Below are 13,807 nucleotides of genomic sequence, written 5' to 3' on the forward strand. Positions count from 1 at the left end.
CCACGCCCTCCCCCTCCCCCCTCCCTCAAAAAGAAAAGGCCTGTCACCCCAGAACTGGGGGCATTTAAAGTTATCTTTGTCCTAGGCTTTGTAGAGTTCTCTGGAAGAACAGGGATCCAGGGTCGGTTAGGAAGAGCACAGTGAGGGGCTGGGCCTGTAGTCTGTTGTGTGCACAGGGGAGTTGTTTGTATAATTTGAATGCTGGTTACACTTTGCTGCCCCTAGCCTACCTTTATTTGTTCTGATTTGTCAGCATGTAAGTGCAGTTGATGGAAATGAATCCTTTGTGTCTTTGTTACTCTTTTTAGCAGGAGCATTGGTGAGTAGGAGTGGGTAGGTGTCTGGTCCAGAAAGACCCAGAAAGGTGGGTGCTGCTGCTGCTGTCCCTCCTGCTCCTCCTCCTCTGCCTCCCCCTCTTCCTCTCCTTCCTCTTCCTCTTTTCCTTCCTCTTCTTCTTCTTTTTTAGACAGGGTCTCACTATATAGTCCAGGTTTCCTACTTCAGCCCCATAGTGGAGACTGGCTGTAAGCTTTCTATGTAGTCAAGGTTGATTTTGAACTCCTGATCCTTTGCCTCCACTTTCCAAATGCGGGGGTTACAGGTGTGTGCCATCATGGCTGGCTTTTAATTTTTTTGATAGTATTGGCAGCTGAACCCAGGGTGTACATTCTAGGCTAATACTATACTACTGAGCTATTATCCACAGCCTTAAGACATTTACTTTCATTATCAAATTCTGGAATCTCTATTTTTATTTTATGTGCATGAGTATTTTGCCTGCATTTAAGTGTACTCTTGTTGTGCAATGCCCTTGGAAGCCAGAAGAGGCTGTCAGATCCCCTGGAACTGGAGTTATGGACAGTTGTTTGCTGCTACGTGGGTGCTGGAAACCAAACCCAGGTCCTCTGCAAGAGCAGCCAGTGCTCTTAACCATTGAACCATCTGTCCAGCCCCCACCTACTTTCTATAGAAATGTTCATATATGTCTATCTTTTTGTGGTGCTGAGTGTTAGACCCAAGGCCACACATGAGAGGCCAGTGCTACCACCAAGCTGCAGCTTTGGTCTTCACTGCTGCTTTTTAAGGGAATTTGTTTATAGAATAGCAGGTGTGTTTTCTGAGTTGTGCCTGAGTTTTGTTTTCGGCATTGGTGTGAGACTCTGTGCTCATGGAGCTCTCAAGCCAGTGAGGAGACAGACTTTGGGGTTATGTGCACTTGCAGAGGTCAGAGGAGGGCATCAGATCCCCTGGAGCTGGAGTTACAGGTGGTTGTAAGCCACCAGAAGTGGATTGTAGGAACTGAACTCTGGACCTCTGGAAGAGCAGCAAACACTCTTAACCCATGAGGCATCTCTCCGCCCCCCATCTGCTTTTTAAAAAGTACTTTAGGGGATGGAGAGATGATTTCAAGGTTAAGAGCACTGATTGTTCATGCTGAGGACACAGGTTCAGTTCCCAGCACGGGACTGATTGTTCATGCTGAGGACACAGGTTCAGTTCCCAGCACGGGACATGGCAGCTAACAACCATCTGTACCTCCAGTTCCAGGAGATCTGATGCCCTCTTTGACTCCCACAGGTATTGTGTGACACAGGAATAGTTACATACCTGCAGGCAAAAGACACACACATAAAATGAAAATAAGTAAATAATAATAATGAAAACTACTTAAAAATTTTGGTGGCTTCAATTATGAATGAAAAGGAATACACTTTTTAATCCTCTATTTCCCACTAAAGGAAACACAATAGATTTGAGGTTCTAGAGACTATAAAGACAAAAGGAAGAGTAGTTAAGTAGCAGAAAAGGCCTGTTGGGGAAAAGTCCTTTTGATTAAGAGAATAGAATCACTGACTCAGAGGAGACCTAACATTCCAGTTGGACAGGGTCAGCAACTTGGCGGAAGCCCTGCCCCTTAGGAAGGCAGGAGCACTTCTAGGAAGGGGGTTCCCCTTAAGCTGCTCTGGCCACAATGCTCAGCTGGTTTGCCCACCTTCCCTTTTCCTTTCTCTGTCTCTTCCATTCAAATGCTGGCCAGAACCTCAGCTCTTTCTGCTGTTTTGGGCTTCCTTCTCTCTAAAGCCCCTCTCCCCACGTCTGACCTCCATCGGACTCAGCTGGCCTTTTTTCCTTTTCTTGGCCATTCTCCTGGGCAGCTGCTGCAACCTACAGCTCGCCTGCCCTGAGGTTCTTTCCTTTAAACACTAAAATTGTCCTTGAGCGTCTGTTTGTGTCCATTCTTAAAACCTTTTATTGAGACTAAGAACCCAGAGGGGACCCTGCTCTCCCCTGCGGCGTAGTGATAGTTCAGACTCCACTGAAGGGGGTATAGGGATTGAAAAGCACTGTGCTGGGTGGAGAGAACCAGTACTCTAAAGATGCCGCTTTCTCCACATTAACTTTGTGATCCAACACTTAACCTTAACCAACTGCCATTATAAATAAATTAATGGGAAAAGTGTTTAAAAAAATTGAGTGGGGGGGCTGGAGAGATGGCTTAGTGGTTAAGAGCACTGACTGTTCTTGCAGAAGACCCGGGTTCGAATCCCAGCACCCACATGGCAGCTAACAACTGTCCGTAACTCCAGTTCCAGGGGATCTGACAGTCTCTTCTGTCCTCTGCGGGCATTGCACGACACAAGTGCACTTACCTACATGCAGGCAATACACGCATACACATAAAATTAAAATAATAAATAAAATATAAAAAAAAATTGAGTGGGAGCTGGAGAGATGCTCAGTAGTTAAAGCACTGGCTGCTCCTGCGGAGGACTTGGGTGTGGTTCCCAGCACTCACAGGACAGCTAACAACCGTCAGTAACTCCAGTTCCAGGGGATCTGACCCCCTCTTCTGACCTCTGCAGGCATTGCATGACATGGGTGCACTTATATACATGCAGGCAATATACCCATACTCATAAAATAAAAATATTTTTTAAAAATTGAGTGGGACTGACAGGATAGTAGCCTGGTGACCAGGTGAAAAGCAAGAACCAACTCCACTGAGTTGTCCTCTGACCTGCACATGTCTGTGGGTGCATACACACACACACACACACACACACACACACATTTTTTAGAAAAATTTGGCCTGTCCTAGCTGTGTCTCAAGGGAGGAAGGGAGGGTGTTGCTTATCTAGGCTCCCAGGAGAAGCCAAGTTGGATGAACCCTATGAGGTGTTCAGGGTCTAGTTTCCCTTCCTGAGAATTTACTAGTCATCTGGGACTATCACTGGGCAAGGGATGTGGCAGGGCTGTGGATGCAGTACTGGATATCCATCGCAGTCGGAAGGAATGGGGGGGTCTGTGTTTGTCTAAGATGACCATGGCCAGCTCAGAAGCAGATCAGAGTAAACAGCTTGTGGGGGAAATGGCCCAGGAGCAGGCTGAGGAGGAAGTCAGCACAGGCTCCTGCGGCCCTGTGACACTGAAAAGATGGGGCACCGTAGAGGGTGCCCGTCGATGCCCAACATCCGCACTGCCCCGCCACGCTGTTCTCTACAGCTTGTGTGCTTTTTAACATGGTCTTGTCTGTTTCACAGTGTTGAAGCTTCTGTTTTCTCTGTTTTTGGTTGGTTGGAGTTTCTGTTTTCTATAGCTGACATTTATGTTTGTTTGTTTTCTGTTTGTCAAAGCTATATATCAAGAAAATTAAAGACCAAATAATTTGGGAAGAAACATTTACGGTGAATAGTTTATATTAATTGCTTTTCTCGTAATAAATAACTATAAAAACTACAAAAGGAAAGAAAGGATTATTCGGCTCACAATATGGTGGCACAGATCATGATGGGAAGGCTTGGCCTTGAGAGCTTGAGGCAGCTGGTGAGCTTGCATCTACACTCGGGAGCAGAGACAGACTGCTTTTTATTTAGTCCAGGGTCCCAGCCCATGGCATGGTCAGCCCACATTGGGGATGGGTCTTCCCAGCTCAGTTAACACAACTAGACACTCCTTCGCAAACATGCCCAGAAGCTTGTCTTCTACGTATTTATTTCGAGATCCTGTCCAGGTGACAATATTGACTATCACAGAACTCAAATAAAAGGTTGAGATTGTAAGTCTATCAGTAGCTCTTAGCATTTATTAACAAAAAAAATGAAATGCCATTTTTTATTTATTTTTGGGTCTTTTTGAGACAGGGTCCCACTGTAGCCCCAGCTGTCCTGGAACTCACTGTGGACCAGGCTGGCCTGGAACTCAAAGATCTGCCTGCCTCTGCCTCCTGAGTGGTGGGATTAAAGGCTTGTGCCACCATGGTGGCCAGCTAAATACCATTTTTTAAAGGATAGAATGTAAGAAACTTACAGAAGAAACAAATGGCCAACAGAAAGGGAAAAAACAACTCTGACCTCTTTAGTACAGAGGGCTTAACATTTAAAATAGTAATGGAAGCTGGATGTGGTGGCACATGCCTTTAATCCCAGCACTCAGGAAGCAGAGGCAGGTGGATCTCTGTGAGTTTGGGGCCAGCCTGGTCTCCATAGCAAGTTCCAGGACAGCCGGGGGTACAGGGAGACCCTGTCTCAAAAAGACCAATAATTAATAATAATAATAATAATAATAATGAGGCTTTAAAGTTTCACAGGCATGGTAACTCCGCTGCGGTGGGTGGGTAGACACCCTGGCATGCTCTTTTTGGAGAGCATTTTTGGACTATATGTCAAAAATCATAAAAGTCTTCATATTTTTATTCATTTTATTAGCGTTGTTTAAGAATTTCTTTACCGGAAGCAGTTTGTAATCATTTCTTTCTTTCATTTGGACGGTGGCATGTTTAGTAATGAGTACCTGCTGCTCTTCACATAGACTGTCCTCTTTTTACAAGCTTGTCTTTGTAATTGCAGTCTTTCAAGATCATCAGCTTTGCCCCCAGTTTGCTTCGGATCATAGTCTCTGACCATGTGGAGTTCCCGGTCCGTCAGGCTGGTGAGTTGCCTTTTCATCCTGCATGGTTCATTTATAGCTGAGGGTAGAATGAGATTTCTACTTTAAACCTACATGTCTTCAATGTGCCTGCTGGTCAGAATCCCAGCACAGAAGGGAGAGGCACCCCAGAGCTGTTGGCAGTTGGCGGCTACCGAGGGAGGGAGAGTCACTGTCCTTGGGGTTGTGGCTGCTGGTAGGGTGATGATGCAGTCGATGGCCACACACTCATGTGCACATGGCAGTGTTAATTGGACTCAGGATTGTTAATACAACAGAAACAAAATAAGTAAATAGAAGACTTGAAGCTGGGGGGGTAAGCAAGGGAGGGGGAGCGACACTTGGGTAAGTTGGAGAGAGGTAGTGGGTGGATATCATCAGTACACACTGTATAAAAGTATGGAACGTCCAAAGAATAAATATGTTATTTAAAAAATATCTCAATGTCTTGAAAAAATTAAGGACACATAAAGTATTTCTAAGGCATAAAAACTCCTTTCCTCCTGGAAGCTGACTGCTAGGTGCTGAGTTCTCACGTCTCCCTACGGTGGTTTGCTGGTTTTAAGCTCTCCTTGCTGTAACCCATCGGTTCCTGCCTCTGTAACTTTGCTGTCCCCCTTTATTAATCTGTCTAACATGATTCTAGTAGCTTTCCCCTTGGTCCCTCAGGTTAAGATCACAGATTGATGTGTATGAGTTCCGGTGCCAGAGGCAGTGTCTCCTGGGTGTTCCACCAGAGCGGGCTTCTTTCTTGTGGTGCTGGGAATTGGACATTTTATCTTAAATTTATCTTTATGCCTGTGGGATCTATTGTGTGATAACCTCCACTCCCCCTCCCCCGACCCCTGTGTAGCCTAGGCTGGTCTTGAATTCATCAAAGTTTCGTCTGGTTTCTGCTGACTGCATGTGGCTTTTGCATGATCTCAAAGTAAAACAAACAGCCCCCCACTCCACCAGATCGTAAGTTAAGCCATGGTAAGTCAGGGATAGTTTCTCCACATTACTAGTAATTTTGGCTGCATGCAGGAATGTAGAGAAGAAATTACCCAACACCCCTCACTCCAAAGCGACTGTTGATGTGTGGGCATGTGTTACCTGTGTTCATGTAGGAGGCGACCAGCTCTATAGAAATGTGACTGTAGTCATTGTGCTGATGAAAGTATTAATTTTGTTTGAATATAGAATAGAAACAAAGGAAATATTAAGCTTTGGGGAAGTGTTTATAAAATATCCAGCCACATATCGCCTCGTGACACGGACACATTGGGGAGATGCATTGTTTGTGGTTCTGGTACTGCTGAGTCTCCTCAAGCCTTGGTGGCCTGGCCTTGCCTCCCCCTGCCTCCATGGAGATCTGATCCCTGCCTCCGTGGAGATCTGCTGTTGAATGAAGTGCCATTATGAGTCTATGTGATTCGCAGTGTCCTTTGTTTTTACGATCCAAAAGAACAACCCACAGAAAACATTCCCGTTACAGTGATTGTTTAATGAGGATTCTAAGTCTTCTGTGTAACTTACTTTCTGTCTTCCTCCCTTCCTCCCTCCCTTCCTCCCTCCCTGCCTTCCTTCCTCCCTTCCTTCCCTACTTTATCTTCTTTCTCTGTATAAGGAGAAAAGCAACTTTCTTATTCTTTCAAGAAAATGCACCACTAGGAGCTACATAAAATTTTTGCAGCACTAATCTCAGCTGTTCACCTTTGTTTTTATGAATGAAGCCTGTTTATATAATGTGTTTATATTGCTGTTATAAAGTTCCTGTGATTTTTTTAAGAAACCAAATCTTTAAAGTGTTTAAATGTTAAAACAAGTTATTAATGTCTTGTTTACCTGACATATAAACATGACAAAAACACAGAATCTGTAGTTGAGATTGCTTAAAAGCAATCGTAGGCAAACTGCTGAGAAGTGGTGAGGATGCTTCTAAAGCCATGTTCAAGGGTAGTCACATTGGGCGCCTGGCTCTTTAGGTCTTTGCTGTTAGATCACACGTGCTGTTTAAGATTTTCTCTTCTCTTTGAACCTTGTACCCTTGGGGGTTGCCTGTGTCAGTGTGTGTTCATGTGCTGTATTCTTTGTAAGAGCTACTCACATGTCCTGCTTGTTTAAGCAATTTGATGTTGATGGACATTTACCTTACTGCATTTTTTTCAGTGTGTGTTTGTGTGGTGTATGTACATGTTTATGTTGATGTTTGCATGTGTGTGTACAGCTGCACATGCATGTGACTGTGTATGCACATGCATGTGGAGGCCAGAGATTGATGTTGGGTGTTTTCCTCAGTCGTGTTCAATCTTTTTTTTTTTTTTAAATATTTTTATTTTATGTGTATGTGTGTATTGCCTGCATGTAGGTAAGTGCACCCATGTCATATAGTGCCTGCTGAAGACAGAAGAAACTGTTAGATCCCCTGGAACTGGAGTTACGGACAGTTGTTAGCTGCCATGTGGGTACTGGGATTCAAACCGGGGTCTTCTGCAAGAACAGTGTTCTTGCTGGGTGTGGTGGTGAACGCCCTTAGTCCCAGCACTTTGGAGGCAGAGGCAGGTGGATCTCTATGAGTTCAAGGCCAGCCTGGTTTACGTAGAGAGTTCCAGACCAGCTGGGGCTACAGGGAGACCCTATCTCAACAAACAAACAAACCCAGTGTTCTTAATCACTAAGCTGTCTCTCCAGCCCTCATATTCAATCTTATTCTTTAGACAGGGTCTCTCACTGAACCTGGAGCTCTCTAATTCAGCAAGTCTGGCTGTCCAGTGAGCGCCTTGGATCTGCCTGTCTCCACCTAGCCCTGGATGTGTACTTCTCTGCATGCGTGTGCGTGTGCATGTGTGTGCGTGTGCGTGCTGGAGATCTGTTCTTAGGTCCCAGCACTTCCCTTCACTGACTGAGCATCTCCCGAGCCGTGTTTTGTTCTGTGTGTGTGTGTGTGTGTGTGTGTGCACATATGTGTGTCTTGAGTCTGTGTGTGGTATATGGGTGGTGCATGCACACAAGTGCAAGTGGACACACCCAAACACGTGTGGAGGTCAGAGGAGGACCCTGGGTGTCCTGCTCTATCACTCTCTGCCTTACTCCCTTGAGACAGGGTCTCTCACTGAATCTGGAACCAGGCTGGTCTCCATTAAGCCCCAGAGTGCTGGGGTTACTGGTGAGCAACCATGTCAGCTTTTTCTGTGGGTGCTGGGATTGGAACGGAAGTCCTGGCTCTTGTGTAGCAAGTGCTGTTACCAGTTGAGCATCCCCCCAGCCCCCAGTTTTTATTCTAGATAGAAGCAATGCTAGGGGCTGAAAAGAGCTCAGTGGTTAAGAGCTCTTACTGCTCTTCCAGAGGACATGAGTTTGGTTCCCAGGACCCATATCAGGCAGCTCACAGCCTTTCGTAAGTCCACCTGCAGGCGATCCATTATGTAAAATTCTATATTGTTAGTATCCTAAAGTGCTATGTATACATTTTATGCTGTGTTTATTAAAGATAGAGGGATGCCCCAAGAACTTTATGACATCCAACAGCAGAAGCTTATTAGCATGACGTTTAAAAGAGAATGGTGTGAACTTTGCTTTAAAGAAGAAAGATATGGTATTAATTAGAAAGAGCTCTCTGTAGCTGAGCTCATAGTGAAATTTATTTCTGTACGAATTGAAAAGATGTGCTTTTTTTTTTTTTTTTTTTTTTTTTTTTTTTTTTTTTTGTCTTTTTGAGGCCGGGTCTCCCTGTAGCCCCAGCCCTGGAACTCACTATGTAGACCAGGCTGGTCTCACTATGTAGATCAGAGGCTTGCCTGCCTCTGCCTCCCAAGTGCTAGGATTAAAGGCGTGTACCACCACGCCCAACCTTAGAATATTAATGCATCTCTCAGCTCTCACCAGTGGAACCACCTCATACAACAGATGGTGATTAACCCATAAAACTACAACTGGACACAGTGCAGAGCATAAGAAACTACAGAGGTGGAGTGTCTGAGTAAACCTGTATCAACCCTCAGGGTCAATTTGCAGAAGGGGCAGAAAGACTGTAAGAGCCAGGGGTGGTGGGAGACCACAGGAAACAGTCTCCTAGACAGCTGGGAAGATGCTCATAGGAACTTACAGCAATGGCCACAGTGTGTACAAGTCCCATGGAAGCTCCAACTAGATAAAAGGTCAGCACAGAACTGAGGAAATGGGTTAGATGCCCCAACCTTAGCTGAGGAATTCTCTCAGTGGATGACTGCTAGGAGAGGAAGTTGGCGTTCTTTAAGGATGTGACGATGCTAGACATGTTGACCAGGCTGCAGTGGATGGACTCACACTATCTAAAAGACTCCCAAATTGCATAACTGTTGTCTCTAAGGGGAGAAGAAAGTCCTTGAATCATAAATAGGAGATGTGAAGAAGTAAAGGCACCAAATTCTTTTTTTGTTTAAGACCAGTCCTTATATGCTCCAGGCTGGCTTTGAACTTGCTATGTAGCTGAGGCTGGCCTTGAGTTCTGGATCCTCCTGTTTCTTCTCCGCAGCAGTGCTGAGATTACAGGTGTGTGCCACCAAGGCAGGCTTCTGCTGGCAGCTCCAACACATTCTTATTACTGCTAAGCAAGTGCACTAAGTAGTACCTGCTTTTGCCTTGCTGTGGTTTTTGAGGAACAGTGGTTCCTTGTGATAATGCCAAGCCTTCTGCACCCTGAATTCTCAAGTGTTTAGGAAAAGATTGTTTTGATGTTGACAAGCTAAATGACATAAATTTGGTCATTTGCTCTGCTGCTTTCCTGACAGGGCTTTGATAAGCACAGTAGTGCTGTCTGTTTTGTCAAGAGTGTGCAGAGAAGGAGCTTTTTCTCTTAAACAAGGTTTTGTACCTCAGACTGGCCAAGAATTCATCTTCTGTCCTTGGCCTCCCAAGTGCAGTGCTGGGGTGGATAGGCCTCCCTGCCACTTGCAGGTTGTAAGCCCAGTGTTACTTATTTATTGATGTGTTACATGTGCATATATATGTGTGCATGTGCATGTAGAGGCCAGGGGTCAGGCTTAGCTGTCATTCCTTAGGAGAAGCCCACCTCCAGTTTTTGAGAGCGGGGGTCTCACTGAACCTAGTAGAAGAGGCTGGTTGGTCCACAAGCCCCAGGGATCTGCCCCTGTGTTTCCCCAGCACTGGGATTACAAGAATGGTCCACCAAGCCTGGCTTTTTAATGTGGATTTTGGGGTTGCATGGCAAGCACTTTATTTACCGAGCCGTTCTTCTAATCCAAATGCTCATTTTAAATATATGATACAAGCTAGGCATGGTGGACATGCGGGACATGCAGGAGGGTAGCTTTTACCAGGGTGTAGTGATCAGGAGGGAGAGGAGACCACTTAACAGGCAGTATACAAAGGCTTGAAAGATCAGCTCAGGAGCACAGCTTTCTTCTTCACTGGGTTTAAATTTAAAAAAATTTACTTGGGGGTTAGAGAGATGGCTCAATGGTTAAGAACACTGTCTGTTCTTCCAGAAGACCCGGGTTCGAATCCCAGCACCACATGGCAGCTGACATCATTATTATTAAGTCAGCGGTGGTCAGGAGAGATGGGAGGGGTGGGGAAGGAGGGAAAGGAATTGATTAGATGCCAAAATACTGGAGGGATGGCTGTGGCTCTTAGCACAGCAGGCTGACTGCAGGTTAAAGCAGTCTGTGGCCCTCTCACATTCAGATGTGAGGAGATAGAAGTGCTCTTACCCTGGTTTCCTTGTCCGCCCGTCCACTGCCGTGGTGTGTGGCACAAGCCTGTGCTGTCAGTAGGAGGCCTGAAAAGTTAATTTTAAATTCTAGGTGCATAAAATGGCAAGTGGGTTTTTATAGGAAAGATGAAGTTTAGTACTTCATGAATTAGATTAGGGTGATAGTGTTTGCTTCCTAGCTCTGGGTAAATGGTTAGATAAGGGCTTGCATTGAATGACTGAAGGGAAAAGTTTGGGTTATTCATGGGGTTATAGCTATCTTTCCTTCATTGCCCTTAGTCACGCACAGCTGTCTGTAAGGGAAGTCAAAGTTCTCTTTAAATTATTACCAATAAGTTCCATTTTATGTTGACTGTACATATTTAACTGTGTACAAATCACAGTGCCTTTTCTACAAGCTGTTGTGTGTGGGGCCCCATAACATAATTCTTTTTAAAGTTACAAGATTAACAGCAGGATGCAGGCAGTGGATCTGGTTACTGCCTGGCCCTCTGCTCCCTGCTGGGTACTCAAAACCTGTTCTTTCTTTAAAAAAAAAAAAAAAAAAAAGGCTCCGGGTGGCTCCCAGGTGCCATGGAAACCAGGAAGGCCAGCTCCCAGCTGGAGATGGAAATGGAGCGTTGCCATTCTGAGTGTCAGTGGGAGCAGACCCCTAAGCTCTTCAAGCATCTGTCAGCCAAGCTCATCGCCAATGACGACATGACTGAACTTCTCCAGGAGTAGGAGCTAGAGCAGCACTTGGAGGAGAAGCCCCTGCAGCAGAGAGGAGGATAAGCAGAGTTTAAGAATTCTAAGTAAGGGGCTGGAGCGGGTGGCTCAGGGCTTGAGAGCACTGGCTGCTCTGGCAAAGGACTGGGTCTGGTTCCCAGCACCCACATGGCAGCTCACAACTGTCCATAGCTCCAGTTCAGGGGGTCCAACACCCGCTTCTGACCTCCGAGAGCATTGCACGACACGGATGCACTTAATGTACATGCAGGCAAAACACTCATATACATAAAATAAAAAAATAATAAAATATTAAAAGAAATCATTCTAAGTAAGTTCCTGATTTCACCATAGTTAAATTCTGCTCTCTCAGATGACTTTCCTTATTTTCGGGATTACTGCTACAGGGATTGAAATGACTCTGGTTTTTTAAGTTTTGAGACAGGGTCTCAGTATGTAGCCTTTGCTGTCCTGGAACTCACCACGTAGATCAGACTGTCCTGGAACTCACAGAGATCTGCTGTGCCTCTGCCTCCCGAGTGCTAGGGTTAAAGGTGACTTGAAATGTTCTGTATATAATGTAGTAGATTTTCTTTTTGCAAAGATGAATCCCATGTCTTCAGTTTGAGCTATAGGTTAGCTCATTTCCCAAGGTCGGTCATTCATTCTTTTGAACTGTCTACAGGTTTTTATTGCATGTTTACTTCTTGTCAACCACATTATCGAATATAATAATTGTGCTGAAGTAAATGAGAGAGGCTTAGTGCACAGCCTGGTTTAAATGAAGAACAAATAAGAGAAAGCCCTCTAATGCCACCCCCCACCCCACAGACACAGCCACCCTGCCCCAGACACATCCCCTCTTAGAACTTTGCAGCAGAGGGACTGGGGAGGTAACTTGGTGGGTTAGATGCTTGACCTGCAAGTGTGGGCACCAGCTCAGATCCCCAGAGCCCACGTAAAAGCCAGGCAGGTGTGTTGGCCGCCTGCAACCCCAGCACTTGGGAGGTAGAGGTGTGATCCTTGAGGCAAGCGCACTGACTAGTCAGAATCCATGAGCTCCTGGTCAGCGGAAACCCTGCCTTAGTAAATAAGGGAGGAAGACAGTCTAACTTGGGCCTCTGCATGCACACATGTGCAGGCACATTTCCCCGTGCACCAGCACATATGTGAGTATGCACACACATACCAGAAAAAAATAACCTTATATTAGTATTTCAGCTAATTTCTTTCAAATGCTACTGATATAGGTATTTTGATAGAAATAATCAGATACAAAGTTCCTGAGATTTTTCCAAGCATTTTGAAGGCCAACCCAGTTCTTTATGAATTATAAATAATAAAGGCCTCAGAGGGTTAGATGTTAATTACCGATGCTGTAAGATATCAGGGCACAGGTGCTCCAGAATGGCAGTGCGGGGTGGCAGGGGACAGGATCCGCAGCATGTGGCTGTGCGGGAAGTGGAAGCGGAACCTCAGAGCCGCGTCCTGAGGCCTGTGGAAAGGGGACTTTCTTGATCTCAGTGCTTTGTACGGCCCAGCGCCTTGTGCTCAGTCTAAGGACATGTACCTGATTCCAGATCATCTTTCCTGTCCTTTGAAGATGCTGCTCAGCCTGGTGGCGTGTTTCTTTTACTCTGGGTGAAGCTGAGTTCCCTGTCTCCCAAGCTGGCGTTCATACCTGTGGATTTTTATGCCCCTTTCTGGCATTGTGTTCATCTCTTCAGCCTTTGAGCTCTGCGAGACTGAGTTGAAGTTGTCCTCGGTGTTAACACATCTGTTTTCCACTCAATCTCAGCCGCCATCTACCTGAAGAACATGGTGACGCAGTACTGGCCAGATCGGGAGCCTCCGCCTGGAGAAGCAGTATTTCCATTCAACATTCACGAGAATGACCGGCAGCAGATCCGAGATAACATCGTGGAAGGGATCATTCGGTCTCCGGATCTGGTGAGGTAGGCTGGGCTAGGCTTCTCATTTGAGGAGGTGGGTGGCGGGAGCTGTGATGGACTGTTGGGTGCAATCTTTAGCCTTGTTTGTGTGTCTGTGTTTTTTATTTTAATTTATATTAGTTCTTTGGTCTTTTTGAGACAAGGTCTCTCTGTAGCCCCAGCTGGCTTGGAACTCACTGTGGACCAGGCTGGCCTTGATCTCATAGAGATCCACCTGCCTCTGTGCCCTGACTGTTGGGATTAGAGGCATGCGCCACCACGCTAAGCTGTGTTTTATTTTTTGGAGATGGTCTCATGTAGCCCAGGGTAGCCTCAAGTGTGCTTTGTAGCTGAGGATGACCTTGAACTTCTGATCCTCCTGTGTCTGTTGTACCTCATCCACTGGACCCCAAAAAGACCACCGAGGACCCAACACACCAAAATGCAAAAGCAAAGGTTTATGGTTTATTGGGGCTTAAGCTTGGGCTCTCAGACCTCACCAACTCAACAGATCCGTGCTGAGAGCCCAGAGTAAGGGAGAGTGGAG

General features: G+C 45.8%; 1 protein-coding gene across 2 annotated transcripts in view; it reads left to right on the plus strand.

Moving 5' to 3' along the window:
- The window catches only part of Ipo8 (importin 8), a 72,338-nt gene that overhangs the window by 1,659 nt on the left and 56,872 nt on the right, over positions 1-13,807 (plus strand). For both annotated transcript variants that reach the window (XM_008837611.3, XM_029565642.1), the window contains exons 2-3: positions 4,848-4,929; positions 13,128-13,284. In XM_008837611.3, the coding sequence (XP_008835833.1) occupies positions 4,848-4,929; positions 13,128-13,284 (239 nt within the window). The remainder of the gene's footprint in view (positions 1-4,847; positions 4,930-13,127; positions 13,285-13,807) is intronic.

The sequence above is a fragment of the Nannospalax galili genome, unplaced genomic scaffold (genome assembly GCF_000622305.1).
Source record: "Nannospalax galili isolate Female #2095 unplaced genomic scaffold, S.galili_v1.0 scaffold638, whole genome shotgun sequence".
Classification (NCBI taxonomy): domain Eukaryota; kingdom Metazoa; phylum Chordata; class Mammalia; order Rodentia; family Spalacidae; genus Nannospalax; species Nannospalax galili.